We start from the raw sequence: 21,573 nt of genomic DNA, 5'->3' as shown, positions 1-21,573 counted from the left end.
CACCTACTTGGCCTCGATGTCAGCCTTCTCTCGAATGGCCTGAGCCACCTGTTCTGAGTCGTAGTATTTCTTCTTGGCTTTGGCCAGGTCCTTCACAGAGTCCTGCAGCTCCACCTGGATACGATTCAACTGTTCTATACTCTACACACAGCACAGAGAGACAGCAGTCACACACACACACATTATAGTCTACACACAGCACAGAGAGACAGCAGTCACACACACACATTATAGTCTACACACAGCACAGAGAGACAGCAGTCACACACACACATTATAGTCTACACACAGCACAGAGAGACAGCAGTCAACACACACACATTATAGTCTACACACAGCACAGAGAGACAGCAGTCACACACACACACATTGTAGTCTACACACAGCACAGAGAGACAGCAGTCACACACACACATTATAGTCTACACACAGCACAGAGAGACCGCAGTCAACACACACACATTATAGTTTCTACACCTGCATTGCTTGCTGTTTGAGGTTTTAGGCTGGGTTTCTGTATAGCACTTTGTGACATCAGCTGATGTAAGAAGGACTTTATAAATACATACATTTGATTGATTTAGTCTACACACAGAGGGACAGCGGTTACACATAGAAATAGTATATTAGATTAGGACACACACACACCTTGTTGAGCTGCTGTTCCTTGTATAGCCGTACAGTTTTAGCAGGATCTGAGATGTCATTCTTGTAGTTGTCACACACATTGATGCGAGACTGAGTCACCTGTACTGTCCCCTTCAGATAGGACCGCCACACAGCATACACATTCCTACACACAGTTTACGCAAGATGAAGACTGCTAGCCAATCAAGAACAGTGTCATGTTGTGGTCGAAGCTGATAGCAGAGGCCTGTCCTCTACTCACCTGTAGTCTGTGCCTTGGTCCTCTGGTTTGATGCCTGGCCAATCCCTCTTCAGGTACTGACTGGCCAGCTTCTGCAGAGCCTGTATAGATCAGCAACAACAGAGAGAGACGAGAGGAGAGAGTGCAGACAAATTAGATTACTGTTCTCCTGTATAGTGTGATATAAGTTACTGTTCTGCTGTATAGTGTGATATAGGTTACTGTTCTGCTGTATAGTGTGATATAGGTTACTGTTCTCCTGTATAGTATCAGGGTAGCCTAGCGGTTAGAGCGTTGGACTAGTAACCGAAAGGTTGCAAGTTCCGATCCCTGAGCTGACAAGGTACAAATCTGTCGTTCTGCCCCTGAACAGGCAGTTAACCCACCATTCCTAGGCCGTCATTGAAATTAAGAATTTGTTCTTAACTGACTTGCCTAGTAAAATAAAGGTTAAAAAAATATATAGGTTACTGTTCTCCTGTATAGTGTAATATAGCTTACTGTTCTCCTGTATAGTGTGATATAGGTTACTGTTCTCCTGTATAGTGTGATATAGCTTACTGTTCTCCTGTATAGTGTGATATAGGTTACTGTTCTCCTGTATAGTGTGATATAGGTTACTGTTCTCCTGTATAGTGTGATATAGGTTACTGTTCTCCTGTATAGTGTGATATAGGTTACTGTTCTCCTGTATAGTGTGATATAGGTTACTGTTCTCCTGTATAGTGTGATATAGGTTACTGTTCTCCTGTATAGTGTGATATAGGTTACTGTTCTCCTGTATAGTGTCAGTGTGATATAGGTTACTGTTCTCCTGTATAGTGTCAGTGTGATATAGGTTACTGTTCTCCTGTATAGTGTCAGTGTGATATAGGTTACTGTTCTCCTGTATAGTGTCAGTGTGATATAGGTTACTGTTCTCCTGTATAGTGTGATATAGGTTACTGTTCTCCTGTATAGTGTCAGTGTGATATAGGTTACTGTTCTCCTGTATAGTGTGATATAGGTTACTGTTCTCCTGTATAGTGTGATATAGGTTACTGTTCTCCTGTATAGTGTCAGTGTGATATAGGTTACTGTTCTCCTGTATAGTGTCTGTTGGAGAGAGAGTGCTCTCCTGTATAGAGTCAGTGTGATATAGGTTACTGTTCTCCTGTATAGTGTCAGTGTGATATAGGTTACTGTTCTCCTGTATAGAGTCAGTGTGATATAGGTTACTGTTCTCCTGTATAGTGTCAGTGTGATATAGGTTACTGTTCTCCTGTATAGTGTCTGTTGGAGAGAGAGTGCTCTCCTGTATAGTGTCAGTGTGATATAGGTTACTGTTCTCCTGTATAGTGTCTGTTGGAGAGAGAGTGCTCTCCTGTATAGTGTGATATAGGTTACCATTTGTCCTGTATAGTGTCAGTCTGATATAGGTTACTGTTCTCCTTTATAGTGTCTGTTGGAGAGAGTGTTGTCCTGTATAGTCAGTGATATAGGTTACTGTTCTCCTGTATAGTGTCTGTTGGAGAGAGAGTGTTGTCCTGTATAGTGTCAGTGTGATATAGGTTACTGTTGTCCTGTATAGTGTCTGTTGGAGAGAGTGTTGTCCTGTATAGTGTCAGTGTGATATAGGTTACTGTTCTCCTGTATAGTGTCAGTGTGATATAGGTTACTGTTCTCCTGTATAGTGTCTGTTGGAGAGAGACTGTTGTCCTGTATAGTGTCAGTGTGATATAGGTTACTGTTCTCCTGTATAGTGTCAGTGTGATATAGGTTACTGTTCTCCTGTATAGTGTCAGTGTGATATAGGTTACTGTTCTCCTGTATAGTGTCAGTGTGATATAGGTTACTGTTGTCCTGTATAGTGTCAGTGTGATATAGGTTACTGTTCTACTGTATAGTGTCTGTTGGAGAGAGAGTCCTGAGTTAATGAGAAAACACTCATTAATAAAACATTAATAAAACAGCAACAACAACAAAGCGCTGGTTGCAATCAGGACAACTAGAGCTTTAAGGCAGCTTGATGATGTCCTCCCCTCTCAAGCCCCTCTCTCCTCTCTCCCTCAAGCCCCTCTCTCCTCTCCCCTCTCTCCCTCAAGCCCCTCTCTCCCTCAAGCCCCTCTCTCCCTCAAGCCCCTCTCTCCCTCAAGCCCCTCTCTCCTCCCTCAAGCCCCTCTCCTCTCCCTCAAGCCCCTCTCTCCTCTCTCCCTCAAGCCCCTCTCTCCTCAAGCCCTCTCTCCCTCTCTCCCTCCTCAAGCCCCTCTCTCCTCTCTCCCTCAAGCCCTCTCTCTCCTCTCTCCTCAAGCCCCTCTCTCCTCTCTCCCTCAAGCCCCTCTCTCCTCTCTCCCTCAAGCCCCTCTCTCCTCTCTCCCTCAAGCCCTCTCTCCTCTCCCTCAAGCCCCTCTCTCCTCTCTCCCTCAAGCCCCTCTCTCCTCTCTCCCTCAAGCCCCTCTCTCCGCTCTTCCTCAAGCCCCCTCTCCTCTCCCTCAAGCCCCTCTCTCTCTCCTCTCTCCCTCAAGCCCCTCTCTCCTCTCTCTCTCAAGCCCCTCTCTCCTCTCTCCCTCAAGTCCCCCTCTCTCCCTCTCTCCCTCAAGCCCCTCTCTCCCTCAAGCCCCTCTCTCCCTCAAGCCCCTCTCTCCCTCAAGCCCCTCTCTCCCTCAAGCCCCTCTCTCTCTCTCTCTACCTCTCCCCTCTCTCATTTCTCAATTTCTCTCTTCTCTATCACACAGATGGCAAATGAGGCCACAAACATGTATCCACTATCCTCATGTGATTGCTTCAAACCTTCAGCACTGCCCGTGGTTTTGGGGGAGTGCTGGCCTGGGGAGAAAGCTCCATCCTGGGGGACCACTGACCCCTCTAACTCCCCACCATGGGACACACATGGCACAGATATGACCAATGACAGCATCACAGCTGTAATAGAAAAACAAGACCATACTGTAGGCACTGACAAACACACACCACCACCACCACCACCACCACCTAACCAAAACAGTCAGAGCAGAGTGGGTGGTGCTGATGGAAAGGGCTGAGAGGTTAAACTGACACAGTAAAGTGGCCTCTCCTCTCTCTGCCACGGACATCATTAAAGGGGGGGGGAGCTGCAACGGAGAGAGAGAGGCATTCAACAGCTCTTAATGGTGCAGTGATCTTCTATTTACCTACCTCCATCCCCCCTCCACCCCCCGCTAAATCCCCCTCCACCGCCTTTTCCTCCCCGTCCGCCTCCTCTTCCTCACGCTCCGCCTCCTCTTTCTGTTCTTCCAACTCCCCCTCTTCTTCCACCTCAAAGTAGAGGCTCAAAATAACTCAGACTACGCACCCCGTCACCTCCGGCCTGCACGCAAACATGCACACGCACAGAAAGAGAGAGAAAAAGAGCAGGGGAAGAGAGACGCCCATATCCCACAGGCATGCAGCCTCTCATCTAATCTTTCTCTGCTCATACTCTCAATCTCTCTCTCAGGATGGCTTGAAAGACACAGAGAGATAAGGAGAGAGGAGAGAAAGCAAGGAGAGAGAGATCGAGAGAGAGAAAGAGAGGAGAGAGAGAAGAGGAGAGAGAGGAAGCAAGGAGAGAGAGAGAGGGGAGAGAGAGAGGAAGAGAGGAGAGAGAGAAGAGGAGTGAGAGGAGAGAGAGGGAAGAGGAGTGAGAGAGAGAGAGAGAGAGAGAGGAGAGAGAGAGAGAGAGAGAGAGAGAGAGAGAGAGAGAGAGGAAGCAAGGAGAGAGAGAGAGAGAGGAAGAGAGGAGAGAGAGAAGATGAGAGAGAGGAGAGAGAGAGAAGAGGAGTGAGAGGAGAGAGAGGAGAGAGAGAGAGAGGAAGAGAGGAGAGAGAGGAGAGAGAGAGAGGAAGAGAGGAGAGAGAGAAGAGGAGAGAGAGGAAGCAAGGAGAGAGAGAGAGGGAGAGAGAGAGGAAGAGAGGAGAGAGAGAAGAGAGAGAGAGGAAGCAAGGAGAGAGAGAGAAGAGGAGTGAGAGGGAGGGGAGAGAGAGAGGAAGAGAGGAGAGAGAGAAGAGGAGAGAGAGGAAGCAAGGAGAGAGAGAGAAGAGGAGTGAGAGGGAGAGAGAGAAGAGAGGAGAGAGAGGAAGCAAGGAGAGAGAGAGGAAGAGAGGAGAGAGAGAAGAGGAGTGAGAGGGAGAGGAAGAGAGGAGAAGAGAGAAGAGGAGAGAGAGAGAGAGAGAAGAGGAGAGAGAGGAAGCAAGGAGAGAGAGAGGAAGCAATGAGAGAGAGAGAAGAGGAGTGAGAGGAAGCAAGGAGAGAGAGAGAGAAGAGAGAGAGGAGAGAGGGGAAGCAAGGAGAGAGAGAGAGAGAGAGAGAGAGAGAGAGGGGAGAGAGAGATGAAGAGAGGAGAGAGAGAAGAGGAGTGAGAGGAAGCAAGGAGAGAGAGAGAGAGAGAGAGAGAGAGAGAGAGAGAGAGAGAGAGAGAGAGAAGAGAGAGAGAGAGAGGAAGCAAGGAGAGAGAGAGAGAGAGAGAGAGAGAGAGAGAGAGAGAGAGAGAGACAGAAGATGAGAGAGAGGAAGCAAGGAGAGAGAGAGAAGAGGAGTGAGAGAGAGAGAGGAGAGAGAGAGAGGAAGAGAGGAGAGAGAGAGAGAGAGAGAGAAGAGAGGAGAGGAGAGAGAGGAAGCAAGGAGAGAGAGAGAGGGAGAGAGAGAGGAAGCAAGGAGAGAGAGAGAGAGAAGAGGGAGGGGAGAGGAGAGAAGGAGAGAGAGAGAGAGGAGAGAGAGGAAGCAAGGAGAGAGAGAGAAGAGGAGAAAGAGAGAGAGAGAGAGGAGAGGAAGAGAGAGAGAGAGAGAAGAGAGAGAGAGAGAGAAGAGAGAGAGAGGAAGCAAGGAGAGAGAGGAAGCAAGAGAGAGAGAGAGAAGAGGAGTGAGAGGAGCAAGGGAGAGAGAGAGAGAGAGAGAGAGAGAGAGGGAAGCAAGAGAGAGAGAGAGAGAGAGAGAGAGAGGAGAGAGAGATGAAAGAGAGAGAGAGAAGAGGAGTGAGAGGAAGCAAGGAGAGAGAAGAAGAGAGAGAGAGAGAAGAGAGAGAGAGAGAGAGAGAGAGAGAGAGAGAGAGCCCTCTCCTGCTGACTGAGGAAGAGAGGAGAGAGGTGAAGAGAGGAGAGAGAGGAAGCAAGGAGAGAGAGAGAGGGAGAGAGAGAGGAAGCAAGGAGAGAGAGAGAGAGGAAGAGAGGAGAGAGAGAGGAGGCGAGAGAGAAGAGGAGAGAGAGAGAAGAGGAGTGAGAGGAAGCAAGGAGAGAGAGAGAGAAGAGGAGTGAGAGGGAGTGCTGACAGGTCAGATTACTAGCGTCTGGTGGCATGACCCTTGCTCCCAAAATGAAACACCTTCTCTTCATCTCCCCATCCTTCTCACCATCCCTCCCTCCCTCAAGGGCCATTTAATGCAATGCTAAAGTCCTAACCTGTGAAATTTGACCTAAACCAATGGAGAGGTTACTAAGTGATGGAAGGTGGTGACAGGCCGTCCCACAGGCAGAGGCGGGTCTAGTCTGCCCTCTCCTGCTGATTGGTTGACTAAACAACAAATGTGGTCATGTCATACTTCTCTTTGGTTCGATCTTCTCCGTACCAGACCAGGACGGCCGCGTCTTATCAGGACCAGACCAGAACCGTGTCTAGTCAGTACAGTACCAGGACCGTGTCTAGTCAGGACCAGACCAGGACCGTGTCTAGTCAGTACAGTACCAGGACCGTCTCTTGTCTTGTCAGTACAGCACCAGGACCGTCTTGTCTTGTCAGTACAGTACCAGGACCGTGTCTTGTCAGTACCAGACAGGACCGTGTCTTGTCAGTACATTAACAGACCAGGACCGTGTCTTGTCAGTACAGTACCAGACCAGGACCGTGTCTTGTCAGTACCAGACCAGGACCGTGTCTTGTCAGGACCAGACCAGGACCGTGTCTTGTCAGTACAGTACCAGGACCGTGTCTTGTCAGTACAGTACCAGACCAGGACCGTGTCTTGTCAGTAGATACCAGACACGTGTCTTGTCAGTACAGTACCAGACCAGGACCGTGTCTTGTCAGTACATACCAGACCAGGACCGTGTCTTGTCAGTATAGTACCAGACCAGGACCGTGTCTTGTCAGTCTCTCCCGAGCCCGTACGGGAGTTGTAGCGATGAGATAAGATAGTACACTACACCCTGTCACTACACACTGCTCAAAGACACACACAGCAATTATACAAATGAGCTGGACAGAGGACTAATGGAGGAGGGAGGGATGACAGAATGAGAGAGGACACGGGCAGAGGACACCCAGACTCCAGACTGACAATTGTTCTCTAGACAACAAACACCCAAACACTACACACACTAATACAGACACACACAAACACCCTACACTACACACACTAATACAGACACACACAAACACCCTACACTACACACACACACACACAAACACCCTACACGACACACACACACACACACAACTACTACTACTACTACTACTTGTAATGATAAATTATTTTGAATTGATGATGCCAAGAGTGTGCAAAGCTGTCATCAAGGCAAAGGTTGTCTACTTTGAAGAATCTCAATTATATATATGATTTGTTTAATACTTGTTTGGTTACTACATGACTCCATATATGTACCAGGACCCCCTGTCGTTTTCCACATTTTGTTATGTTACAACCTTATTCTAAAATTGTACGATTTTCTGGTAATCCATTTGAAATATTTTCATTTTCTCAATCTACACACAATACCCCATAATGACAAAGTGAAAACAGTTAAAGATTTTTAGCAAATGTATCAAAAATACCTTATTTACATAAGTATTCAGACCCTTTGCTATGAGACTCAAAATAGAGCTCAGGTGCATCCTGTTTCCATTTCTACAACTTGATTAGAGTCCACCTGTGGAAATTCATTTGATTGGACATGATTTGGAAAGGCACACACCTGTCTCTATAAGGTCTAGCATGTTGACAGTGACTGTCAGAGGAAAAACCAAGCCATGAGGTCGAAAGAATTGTCCCTAGAGCTCAGAGACATGATTGTGTCTACGCACAGATCTGGGGAAGGATACCATGTTTTTTTACAGCATTGAAGGTTCCCAAGAACCACCAAGACTCCTCTTAGAGCTGGCCGCCCAGCCAAACTGAGCAATTGGGGGAGAAGGGCCTTGGTCAGGGAGGTGACCAAGAACCATCAAGATTCCTACTAGAGCTGGCCGCCCAGCCAAACTGAGCAATTGGGGGAGAAGGGCCTTGGTCAGGGAGGTGACCAAGAACCACCAAGACTCCTCCTAGAGCTGGCCGCCTGGCCAAACTGAGCAATTGGGGGAGAAGGGCCTCGGTCAGGGAGGTGACCAAGAACCACCAAGACTCCTCCGAGAGCTGGCCGCCCGGCCAAACTGAGCAATTGGGGGAGAAGGGCCTTGGTCAGGGAGGTGACCAAGAACCACCAAGACTCCTCCTAGAGCTGGACGCCCGGCCAAACTGAGCAATTGGGGGAGAAGGGCCTTGGTCAGGGAGGTGACCAAGAACCACCAAGACTCCTACTAGAGCTGGCCGCCCGGCCAAACTGAGCAATTGGGGGAGAAGGGCCTTGGTCAGGGAGGTGACCAAGAACCACCAAGACCCTCCTAGAGCTGGCCGCCCGGCCAAACTGAGCAATTGGGGGAGAAGGGCCTTGGTCAGGGAGGTGACCAAGAACCACCAAGACTCCTCCTAGAGCTGGCCGCCTGGCCAAACTGAGCAATTGGGGGAGAAGGGCCTTGGTCAGGGAGGTGACCAAGAACCACCAAGACTCCTCCTAGAGCTGGCCGCCTGGCCAAACTGAGCAATTGGGGGAGAAGGGCCTTGGTCAAGGGAGGTGAACAAGAACCCGATAGTCACTCTGACAGAGCTCCAGAGGTCCTCTGTGGAGATGGGAGAACCTTCCAGAAGGACAACTATCTCTGCAGCACTCCACCAATCAGGCCTTTATGGTAGAGTGGCCAGACGGAAGAACCTACTCAGTAAAATGCACATGACCGCCTGTTTGGAGTTTGCCAAAAGGCACCTGTAGGACCATCAGACCATGAGAAACAAGATTCTCTGGTCTGATGAAACCAAGATTGAAGTCTTTGGCCTGAATGTCAAGCGTCACGTCTGGAGGAAAACTGGCACCATCCCTACAGTGAAGCATGGTGGTGGCAGCTTTCTTTAAAGAAGGCAGATTTGGCAACGATTGGGCGCCAGTATCGCTGTCCAAAATGATGTAGACGTTGGAGTTTGATTTTGTCTACCTGGGATCTGTAGCCCTTTTAAGCAGGAATTCTTTGACCAGACTCTGGATCTTCTCATTCTCTTTAATACTGGTAAGTACCAGATTTTCTTCTCACAAAGATCTAGTCTGTAGTTTAAGGCTTCCCTCAGAAACACGTTCTCTTCTTTAAGTTCTTTAATGTCCGTTTCAGTAGTATTGACTTCGGATTTTGACTTGCTTTTTTCTTTCTCCATTGTCGCTGCTTTTTCGTCACTCATCTCGAGACTCGCCTTCAACTCGGTTATGTCTTTACGGAATAGTTCAACTATGCCCAATTCATGGACTTCAGCAAGTCATTTTCAACACTTACCGTTGAAGATAGTAAAAATCATAAATCAGTCTGTGTCAGTCGAGGAGTCTCGTTTTCTTTTGGGGATTGGTTCTCCATGCTTACTCTCTGACATGTTTTGGTGTTGTCTATGTCGGTAGAAAAATGTCTCTAGCCTTATCATTTGTTTTGTGTTGTTATCCAGATTGAAGGTTATTGCCCACCAGTATATGAAGTGCTAATATTTAGTCAGATTTACAGATATTGAATTAGGTTGCCGCCTTAAAGCATTCTGCACCGCTGTCTCCCTCCTCTGCCTCCCTGAACCCCCCCCCCTGAACCCTCCTCTGCCTTCCTGAACCCCCCCTGAAACCTCCTCTGCCTCCCTGAACCCCCTCTGAATCCCCCTGAACCCTCCTCTGCCTCCCTGAACCCCCCTCTGAATCCCCCTGAACCCTCCTCTGCCTCCCTGAACCCCCTCTGAACCCCCCTGAACCCTCCTCTGCCTCCCTGAACCCCCTCTGAACCCTCCTGCCATTGTACAGTATATTCGTTATGTAGGCTCTTATTTATCACATGCGTACAGAATACAGATACAGAGCCTTAGAGTGGAAAATCTGTCAGGCAGCGCAAGAACTGCTGCTGCAACATCTTCTGGTGTTTTCAAGACCACTGGTAACTGAAGTCAAATCATTAGTCAGCTTCAGGTCGGAAGTCAGAGCTCTAGAAAGAAGCCCAAGTTCCCGAGTTGTAATTCCAAGTTCGATGATCTTTCAACAAAAAAAAAGAATCCCCAGTTGTCTTGAACATACTGAAGTCGGAAGTGTGAAAATTCCGACTTCCCAGTTGTTTTGAATGCCTACTGCCTTGTGCGCATCGCTGCGCTTATAATTTGAATAAACAATAGTTGATCAACATTTTAAGCTAAAAGTTCTGATCTGTTGCATCACTCATTGCTTTTTAATGTTTTTCTTTTATGTAGCCTAGGCCTACTGGTTGTATGAATTTGGGATCTATCGCCCCACAACTGTCCCAGAGTTTGTTTAGAATAGGCATTTCTTTCTTGACAAGCTGACCAATAGAATAGGCAGCATAAACTGTTCTACTAGAGTAGATTGACATAGGCTAGTGATGTTGTGGTTTGTTGCTCTTGTTGGCTGAGGAAAAGGAAATGTGGACAGCATTTCTAACATGTTCAAAGTGCTCATCAGAATTCGGTAAGAATTCCAGTCCAGTCTGACCCTACCACAGAACTATTCCAGTCCAGTCTGACCTTACCACAGAACTATTCTAGTCCAGTCTGACCCTACCACAGAAACTAGTCCATTCCAGTCCAGTCTGACCCTACCACAGAACTATTCTAGTCCAGTCTGACCCTACCACAGAACTATTCCAGTCCAGTCTGACCCTACCACAGAACTATTCCAGTCCAGTCTGACCCTACCACAGAACTATTCCAGTCCAGTCTAACTGTTATACGATTTTTATGAATAATGACTAAATGATGTATATATTTAAAGAAGAATTATAACTAAACAGAATACTACCCAGTCACTGTATGAATGTATGAATCTTATTAGAATCGTAACACTAAATCTGATGTGTGTAGTTTTAGTCAAGAATTTGAACAAGGACTTTCTGTTCCTTGTTAGAAACTAATGGAGCTATCGTCAGACCGGCTGGAACACTGTGTTCCTTACAGGACATTCTGCCCCCACCCAGGGAGGGGAGAGACCTTGGGCTTGTTGTAGATTGTTTAGCAGGTGGCAGACAATGTGAGAAGAAGTCCAGTCTGACCCTACCACAGAACTATTCCAGTCCAGTCTGACCCTACCACAGAACTATTCCAGCCCAGTCCAGTCTAACGCTACCACAGAACTATTCCAGTCTGACCCTACCACAGAACTATTCCAGGCCAGTCCAGTCTGACCCTACCACAGAACTATTCCAGTCCAGTCTGACCCTACCACAGAACTATTCCAGCCCGGTCCAGTCTGACCCTACCACAGAACTATTCCAGTCCAGTCTGACCCTACCCCAGAACTATTCCAGTCCAGTCTAACCCTACCACAGAACTATTCCAGCCCAGTCCAGTCTGACCCTACCGCAGAACTATTCCAGTCTGACCCTACCACAGAACTATTCCAGTCTGACCCTACCACAGAACTATTCCAGTCCAGTCTGACCCTACCACAGAACTATTCTAGTCCAGTCTGACCCTACCACAGAACTATTCCAGTCCAGTCTGACCCTACCACAGAACTATTCCAGTCCAGTCTGACCCTACCACAGAACTATTCTAGTCCAGTCTGACCCTACCACAGAACTATTCTAGTCCAGTCTGACCCTACCACAGAACTATTCCAGTCCAGTCTGACCCTACCACAGAACTATTCCAGTCCAGTCTGACCCTACCACAGAACTATTCCATTCCAGTCTAACCCTACCACAGAACTATTCCATTCCAGTCTGACCCTACCACAGAACTATTCCAGTCTGACCCTACCACAGAACTATTCCAGTCCAGTCTGACCCTACCACAGAACTATTCTAGTCCAGTCTGACCCTACCACAGAACTATTCCAGCCCGGTCCAGTCTGACCCTACCACAGAAATATTCCAGTCCAGTCTGACCCTACCCCAGAACTATTCCAGTCCAGTCTAACCCTACCACAGAACTATTCCAGCCCAGTCCAGTCTGACCCTACCGCAGAACTATTCCAGTCTGACCCTACCACAGAACTATTCCAGTCTGACCCTACCACAGAACTATTCCAGTCCAGTCTGACCCTACCACAGAACTATTCTAGTCCAGTCTGACCCTACCACAGAACTATTCCAGTCCAGTCTGACCCTACCACAGAACTATTCCAGTCCAGTCTGACCCTACCACAGAACTATTCTAGTCCAGTCTGACCCTACCACAGAACTATTCTAGTCCAGTCTGACCCTACCACAGAACTATTCCAGTCCAGTCTGACCCTACCACAGAACTATTCCAGTCCAGTCTAACCCTACCACAGAACTATTCCAGCCCAGTCCAACCCTACCACAGAACTATTCCATTCCAGTCTGACCCTACCACAGAACTATTCCAGTCTGACCCTACCACAGAACTATTCCAGTCCAGTCTGACCCTACCACAGAACTATTCTAGTCCAGTCTGACCCTACCACAGAACTATTCCATTCCAGTCTAACCCTACCACAGAACTATTCCAGTCTGACCCGACCACAGAACTATTCCAGTCTGACCAGACCACAGAACTATTCCAGTCTGACCCTACCACAGAACTATTCCAGTCTGACCCTACCACAGAACTATTCCAGTCTGACCCTACCACAGAACTATTCCAGTCTGACCCTACCACAGAACTATTCCAGTCTAACCCTACCACAGAACTATTCCAGTCTGACCCTACCACAGAACTATTCCAGTCTGACCCTACCACAGAACTATTCCAGTCCAGTCTGACCCTACCACAGAACTATTCCAGTCCAGTCTGACCCTACCACAGAACTATTCCAGTCTGACCCTACCACAGAACTATTCCATTCCAGTCTGACCCTACCACAGAACTATTCCAGCCCAGTCCAGTCTGACCCTACCACAGAACTATTCTAGTCCAGTCTGACCATACCACAGAACTATTCCAGCCCAGTCCAGTCTGACCCTACCACAGAACTATTCCAGTATGACCCTAACACAGAACTATTCTAGTCCAGTCTGACCCTACCACAGAACTATTCCAGTCTAACCCTACCACAGAACTATTCCAGTCCAGTCGAACCCTACAACAGAACTATTCCAGTCTGACCCTACCACAGAACTATTCCATTCTGACCCTACCACAGAACTACTCCAGTCTGACCCTACCACAGAACTATTCCAGTCCAGTCTGACCCTACCACAGAACTATTCCAGCCCAGTCCAGTCTGACCCTACCACAGAACTATTCCAGTCCAGTCTGACCCTACCACAGAACTATTCCAGTCCAGTCTGACCCTACCACAGAACTATTCCAGTCTGACCCTACCACAGAACTATTCCAGTCCAGTCTGACCCTACCACAGAACTATTCCAGCCCAGTCCAGTCTGACCCTACCACAGAACTATTCTAGTCCAGTCTGACCCTACCACAGAACTATTCTAGTCCAGTCTGACCCTACCACAGAACTATTCAGTCCAGTCTGACCCTACCACAGAACTATTCCAGTCTGACCCTACCACAGAACTATTCCAGTCCAGTCTGACCCTACCACAGAACTATTCCAGTCCAGTCTGACCCTACCACAGAACTCCAGTTGACCCTACCACAGAACTATTCCAGTCTGACCCTACCACAGAACTATTCCAGTCTGACCCTACCACAGAACTATTTCCAGTCTAACCCTACCACAGAACTATTCCAGTCTGACCCTACCACAGAACTATTCCAGTCTGACCCTACCACAGAACTATTCTAGTCCAGTCTGACCCTACCACAGAACTATTCCAGTCCAGTCTGACCCTACCACAGAACTATTCCAGTCCAGTCTGACCCTACCACAGAACTATTCCAGTCTAACCCTACCACAGAACTATTCCAGTCTGACCCTACAACAGAACTATTCCAGTCTGACCCTACCACAGAACTATTCCATTCTGACCCTACCACAGAACTACTCCAGTCTGACCCTACCACAGAACTATTCCAGTCCAGTCTGACCCTACCACAGAACTATTCCAGCCCAGTCCAGTCTGACCCTACCACAGAACTATTCCAGTCCAGTCTGACCCTACCACAGAACTATTCCAGTCCAGTCTGACCCTACCACAGAACTATTCCAGTCTGACCCTACCACAGAACTATTCCAGTCCAGTCTGACCCTACCACAGAACTATTCCAGCCCAGTCCAGTCTGACCCTACCACAGAACTATTCTAGTCCAGTCTGACCCTACCACAGAACTATTCTAGTCCAGTCTGACCCTACCACAGAACTATTCCAGTCCAGTCTGACCCTACCACAGAACTATTCCAGTCCAGTCTGACCCTACCACAGAACTATTCCAGTCCAGTCGAACCCTACAACAGAACTATTCCAGTCTGACCCTACCACAGAACTATTCCAGTCTGACCCTACCACAGAACTATTCTAGTCCAGTCTGACCCTACCACAGAACTATTCCAGTCTGACCCTACCACAGAACTATTCCAGTCCAGTCTGACCCTACCACAGAACTATTCCAGTCCAGTCTGACCCTACCACAGAACTATTCGATTCCAGTCTGACCCTACCACAGAACTATTCCAGTCCAGTCCAGTCTGACCCTACCACAGAACTATTCCAGTCTGACCCTACCACAGAACTATTCCAGTCTGACCCTACCACAGAACTATTCCAGTCTGACCCTACCACAGAACTATTCCAGTCTGACCCTACCACAGAACTATTCCAGTCCAGTCCAGTCTGACCCTACCACAGAACTATTCCAGTCCAGTCCAGTCTGACCCTACCACAGAACTATTCCAGTCTGACCCTACCACAGAACTATTCCAGTCTGACCCTACCACAGAACTATTCCAGTCCAGTCTGACCCTACCACAGAACTATTCCAGTCCAGTCCAGTCTGACCCTACCACAGAACTATTCCAGTCCAGTCTGACCCTACCACAGAACTATTCCAGTCTGACCCTACCACAGAACTATTCCAGTCCAGTCTGACCCTACCACAGAACTATTCCAGTCCAGTCCAGTCTGACCCTACCCCAGAACTATTCCAGTCCAGTCTGACCCTACCACAGAACTATTCCAGTCCAGTCTGACCCTACCACAGAACTATTCTAGTCCAGTCTGACCATACCACAGAACTATTCCAGCCCAGTCCAGTCTGACCCTACCACAGAACTATTCCAGTATGACCCTAACACAGAACTATTCTAGTCCAGTCTGACCCTACCACAGAACTATTCCAGTCTAACCCTACCACAGAACTATTCCAGTCCAGTCGAACCCTACAACAGAACTATTCCAGTCTGACCCTACCACAGAACTATTCCATTCTGACCCTACCACAGAACTACTCCAGTCTGACCCTACCACAGAACTATTCCAGTCCAGTCTGACCCTACCACAGAACTATTCCAGCCCAGTCCAGTCTGACCCTACCACAGAACTATTCCAGTCCAGTCTGACCCTACCACAGAACTATTCCAGTCCAGTCTGACCCTACCACAGAACTACTCCAGTCTGACCCTACCACAGAACTATTCCAGTCCAGTCTGACCCTACCACAGAACTATTCCAGCCCAGTCCAGTCTGACCCTACCACAGAACTATTCTAGTCCAGTCTGACCCTACCACAGAACTATTCTAGTCCAGTCTGACCCTACCACAGAACTATTCCAGTCCAGTCTGACCCTACCACAGAACTATTCCAGTCCAGTCTGACCCTACCACAGAACTATTCCAGTCCAGTCTGACCCTACCACAGAACTACTCCAGTCTGACCCTACCACAGAACTATTCCAGTCCAGTCTGACCCTACCACAGAACTATTCTAGTCCAGTCTGACCCTACCACAGAACTATTCCAGTCTGACCCTACCACAGAACTATTCCAGTCCAGTCTGACCCTACCACAGAACTATTCCAGTCCAGTCTGACCCTACCACAGAACTATTCGATTCCAGTCTGACCCTACCACAGAACTATTCCAGTCCAGTCCAGTCTGACCCTACCACAGAACTATTCCAGTCTGACCCTACCACAGAACTATTCCAGTCTGACCCTACCACAGAACTATTCCAGTCTGACCCTACCACAGAACTATTCCAGTCCAGTCCAGTCTGACCCTACCACAGAACTATTCCAGTCCAGTCCAGTCTGACCCTACCACAGAACTATTCCAGTCTGACCCTACCACAGAACTATTCCAGTCTGACCCTACCACAGAACTATTCCAGTCCAGTCTGACCCTACCACAGAACTATTCCAGTCCAGTCCAGTCTGACCCTACCACAGAACTATTCCAGTCCAGTCTGACCCTACCACAGAACTATTCCAGTCTGACCCTACCACAGAACTATTCCAGTCCAGTCTGACCCTACCACAGAACTATTCCAGTCCAGTCCAGTCTGACCCTACCCCAGAACTATTCCAGTCCAGTCTGACCCTACCACAGAACTATTCCAGTCCAGTCTGACCCTACCACAGAACTATTCCAGTCCAGTCTGACCCGACTACAGAACTATTCCAGTCCAGTCTGACCCTACCACAGAACTATTCCAGTCCAGTCTAACTGTTATGCGATTTTTATGAATAATGACTAAATGATGTATATATTTAAAGAAGAATTATAACTAAACAGAATACTACCCTGTCACTGTATGAATGTATGAATCTTATTAGAATCGTAACACTAAATCTGATGTGTGTAGTTTTAGTCAAGGATTTGAACAAGCACTTTCTGTTCCTTGTTAGAAACTAATGGAGCTATCGTCAGACCGGCTGGAACACTGTGTTCCTTACAGGACATTCTGCCCCCACCCAGGGAGGGGAGAGACCTTGGGCTTGTTGTAGATTGTTTAACAGGTGGCAGACAATGTGAGAAGAAGTCCAGTCTGACCCTACCACAGAACTATTCCAGTCCAGTCTGACCCTACCACAGAACTATTCCAGTCCAGTCTGACCCTACCACAGAACTATTCCAGTCCAGTCTGACCCTACCACAGAACTATTCCAGTCCAGTCCAGTCTGACCCTACCACAGAACTATTCTAGTCCAGTCTGACCCTACCACAGAACTATTCCAGTCCAGTCTGACCCTACCACAGAACTATTCCAGTCCAGTCTGACCCTACCACAGAACTATTCTAGTCCAGTCTGACCCTACCACAGAACTATTCCAGTCCAGTCTGACCCTACCACAGAACTATTCCAGCCCGGTCCAGTCTGACCCTACCACAGAACTATTCCAGCCCAGTCCAGTCTGACCCTACCACAGAACTATTCCAGCCCAGTCCAGTCTGACCCTACCACAGAAGTATTCCAGTCCAGTCTGACCCTACCACAGAACTATTCCAGCCCAGTCCAGTCTGACCCTACCACAGAACTATTCCAGGTATGTGTGCTGGAGGAGTGGAATCAGGAGAAATGACACCGGAAGGCCTGTCATATCCACCCACCCAGTATACCAAGCCATTGACACACACACAGTGTGGGGAGGCTTTGATTGACAGCTACTAATTAGAGGTCCTTCACTACAGGGGGAGGAGCATGTCTGATATAAATCAAAAGAAAGGGAAACACTCCCTCCCTCCCCCTCCCCTCTCACACAGCAGTAGTTGCTCTGGGAAACTCCACTCTGCTTACCCACTGGCCCTTTACCAAAGACTCAGAGCCAATCAGGCATTTTGATAAAAGTTTGTCTGAGAATGACATCACAATACTGCATGAGCTCAGACAAACACACACACACACAAACATGAGCTCAGACAAACACACACACACAAACATGAGCTCATCTAGTTACTCTGGCAGCACACACTGGCAGCACACACTGGCAGCACACACCGGGACGGACGGACGGACGGACGGGCGGACGGCACAGACAGACAGACAGACAGACAGACAGACAGACAGACAGGCAGACAGGCAGACAGGCAGGCAGACAGACAGACAGACAGACAGACAGACAGGACAGGCAGACAGACAGACAGACAGACAGACAGACAGGCAGGCAGGCAGGCAGGCAGACAGGACAGACAGCAGACAGACAGACAGACAGGCAGGCAGGCAGGCAGGCAGGCAGGCAGGCAGGCAGACAGACAGACAGACAGAGACAGACAGACAGACAGACAGAGACAGACAGAGACAGACAGAGACAGACAGAGACAGACAGAGACAGACAGACAGACAGACAGACAGACAGACAGACAGACAGACAGACAGACAGACAGACAGACAATTTACCAAAAAACAGAGCAAACTGGAATGCTATTTGGCCCTAAACAGAGAGTACACAGTGGCAGAATACCTGACTACTGTGACTGACCCAAACTTAAGGAAAGCTTCTACTATGTACAGACTCAGTGAGTATGGCCTTGCTATTGAGAGCCAGGTATGCCGTAGGCAGGCTTGGTGCACACTGCCCACAAAATGAGGTAGAATCTGAGCTGCAATTCCTAACCTCCTACCAAATGTATGAGCATGTTAGAGACACATATTTCCCTCAGATTACACAGATCCACAAAGAATTTTAAAAAACAAACCCAATTTTGATAAACTCCCATATCTACTGGGTGAAATACCACAGTGTGACATCACAGCAGCAATATGTGTGACCTGTTGCCACAAGAAAAGGTCAACCAGTGAAGAACAAACACCATTGTAAATCCAACCCATATTTATGTTGATTTATATTCCCCTGTGTACTTTAACTATTTGCACATCGTTACAACACTGTATATAGGCATATAACATGTCTTTATTATTTTATAACTTGTGAATGTAATGTTCACTGTTCATTTTTGATTGATTATTTCACTTGAATTTATTATCTATTTAATTTGCTTTGGCAACATGTGTTTCTCATGCCAATAAAGCCCCTTGAATTGAAATAGAGAGAGAGAGAGAGAGAGAGAGAGAGAGAGAGAGAGAGAGAGAGAGAGAGAGAGAGAGAGAGAGAGAGAGAGAGAGAGAGAGAGAGAGAGAGAGAGAGAGAGAGAGAGAGAGAGAGAGAGAGAGAGAGAGAGAGAGAGAGAGAGAGAGAGAGAGAGAGAGAGAGAGAGAGAGAGAGAGAGAGAGAGAGAGAGAGAGAGAGAGAGAGAGAGAGAGAGAGCAGGAGTGACAGATAAAGAGAGAGAGAGAGAGAGAGAGAGTGGCCCCTCTTCCAGTTGGTTCTGGGGCTGAGTTCATAAACCTGTTCTACTGACATACTAAAACCTCAGGACCAGAACATCCAATCAATCAGCATAAACCAACTTACAACACAGTCAGAACAAAATTACATGACCTATTGGGAAACACAAGCACAAAGTAAAATGCAGTGCTATCTGGCCCTAAATCGACAGTACAACGCGGCTAAAAAAATGTTGTTACTGATTGTCCCATTGACAATTTTGATTATTATTATTTTAATACTGTAAATGTATCACTTAATCTCCAAAGTACACTTTTACAATATTTACATTGTTACGTCATGCCAATCTATTGAATAGAGAGAGAAAGAGAGAAAGAGACTTGCAGGCTCACAACAATCATTTGGAGTAAATATCAATTGCTCCATCCAGCCATTCATTAGGATATTCATTTATTGTCTTGAAAAGGGATATTCTTTTATTGTCTTGAAAAGGGATATTCATTTGTTGTCTTTAACTTGTTGATGCTACCCATCCCGGTAGCAGGATAATTGTTATCAGCAACCACTGAATAGCATAGCGCAACAGTCAAATAATATTACAAAAAAATATTCATATTCATGAAATCACAAGTGCAATATAGGAAAACAGCTTAGCCTTTTGTTAATCCACCTGTCATCTCAGATTTAGAAATGATGCTTTACAGCGAAAGCAATCCAAGCGTTTGTGTAAGTTTATCGATAGCATAGAATAACATTATGTACACTTAGCATTAAGTAGCTAGGTCACGAAAATCAGAAAAGCAATCAAAAAAATAGTTTACCTTTGATGATCTTCAGATGTTTTCACTCACGAGACTCCCAGTTACACAACAAATGTTCCTTTTGTTCCATAAAGATTATTTTTATACCCAAAATACCTCTGTTTGTTTTGTCGCATTATGTTCAGAAATCCACAGGAAAGAGCGGTCACGACAACGCAGACGGAAATTCCAAATAGTTTCCATAATGTCCACAGAAACATGTCAAACGTTTTTTATAATCAATCCTCATGTTGTTTTAAAAATATATATTCGATAATATATCAACTGAGTGTGTAGGTTTTTCAATAACACCGGATGGAACAATGGCCGCTTTACTCTGTAGCTCAAAAACTCACTGAGAGCCCCCACCTATCCACTTACGCAATGTGATCTTTCACGCTCATTTAAAAAACAAAAAAGCCTGAAACTATGTCTAAAGACTGTTGACACCTTAGGGAAGCCATAGAAAAAGGAATCTGGTTGATATCCCTTTAAATGGAGGATAGGCATGCATAGGAACAGAGAGGATTCTAAATAAGAGGCACTTCCTGATTGGATTTTCCTCAGGCTTTCGCCTGCAATATCAGTTCTGTTATACTCACAGACAATATTTTTACAGTTTTGGAAACTTTAGAGTGTTTTCTATCCTAATCTGACAATTATATGCATATTCTAGTTTCTGGGAGTGAGAAACAGGCAGTTTCACATTGGTACGTTTTTTTTACAGCCAAAAACGAAAATACTGCCCCCTACACGCTAAAGGTTAAAAGGGATATTCATTTATGGTCTTTAAAAGGGATAGTTTGGGATTTTGGCAATGAAGCCCTTCATATACTTCACCAGAGTCAGATGAACTTGTGGACATCATTGTTATGTATCTGTGTCCAGTAAGAAGGACGTTAGAGGTAGTTTCATGAGCAAATGCTAACTATTGTTAGCACAATGACTGGAAGTCTATGGGTATCTTAGCAATTGTGCTAGAGCTAGCTAGCAACATCCTTCAACCTGCATGTAGAGACATAAAAATCCCCAACTATACCTTTAATGTAATGACCAAACAGAGAGGAAAGCCACTAGCCAGTAGTCTGACACACACACACACACACACACACCAAGACTTTTACAATCAAGAGAAAATCCATTAACCGAGGGGGGATTGTTCCAGGGGGATTGTTGCTAGGCAACCCAGCTTGCAGGAGTGAGGGAGAGAAAGAGAGAAAAGACTGTTGATAATGTGACTGAATAAAAGAGTGCAGCCAGAAGTCACAAGAAGACAGATTCTACACACACTCTCTCTTTCAATTCAAAGGGGCTCTTTCTCTCTCTCATACATACAAACAAGCCGGTATTGATTGTATGTATCTGACTCGCTCTCCCTCCCAGTCTCTCTCTTCTGTGTTCAGCGGGCTGAAGCCGATGACACCAGAAAACAAATGTTTATTTGCGTGGACAGCTGCTCAGAGAGAGGAGAGAGAGTGCATGTGTAGTAGTGTCCTCAAGTGTGTGAAGGCATGCCCAATATGTACACACGTGTGCTGCAGTTGCT

General features: G+C 47.0%; 1 protein-coding gene across 3 annotated transcripts in view; it reads right to left on the bottom strand.

Annotated features, from left to right (window-relative positions):
• LOC123992538 (F-BAR and double SH3 domains protein 2-like) overlaps nt 1–21,573 on the bottom strand; it is a 94,787-nt gene that overhangs the window by 41,573 nt on the left and 31,641 nt on the right. For all 3 annotated transcript variants that reach the window (XM_046293741.1, XM_046293743.1, XM_046293744.1), the window contains exons 4-6: nt 890–969; nt 649–793; nt 8–141 (exon numbers count right to left, since the gene is read on the bottom strand). In XM_046293741.1, the coding sequence (XP_046149697.1) occupies nt 8–141; nt 649–793; nt 890–969 (359 nt within the window). The remainder of the gene's footprint in view (nt 1–7; nt 142–648; nt 794–889; nt 970–21,573) is intronic.

Source organism: Oncorhynchus gorbuscha, linkage group LG13 (genome assembly GCF_021184085.1).
Source record: "Oncorhynchus gorbuscha isolate QuinsamMale2020 ecotype Even-year linkage group LG13, OgorEven_v1.0, whole genome shotgun sequence".
Taxonomy (NCBI): domain Eukaryota; kingdom Metazoa; phylum Chordata; class Actinopteri; order Salmoniformes; family Salmonidae; genus Oncorhynchus; species Oncorhynchus gorbuscha.
Note: the sequence above shows the minus strand (reverse complement) of the source record. Positions and strands in the feature narration are given on the sequence as shown.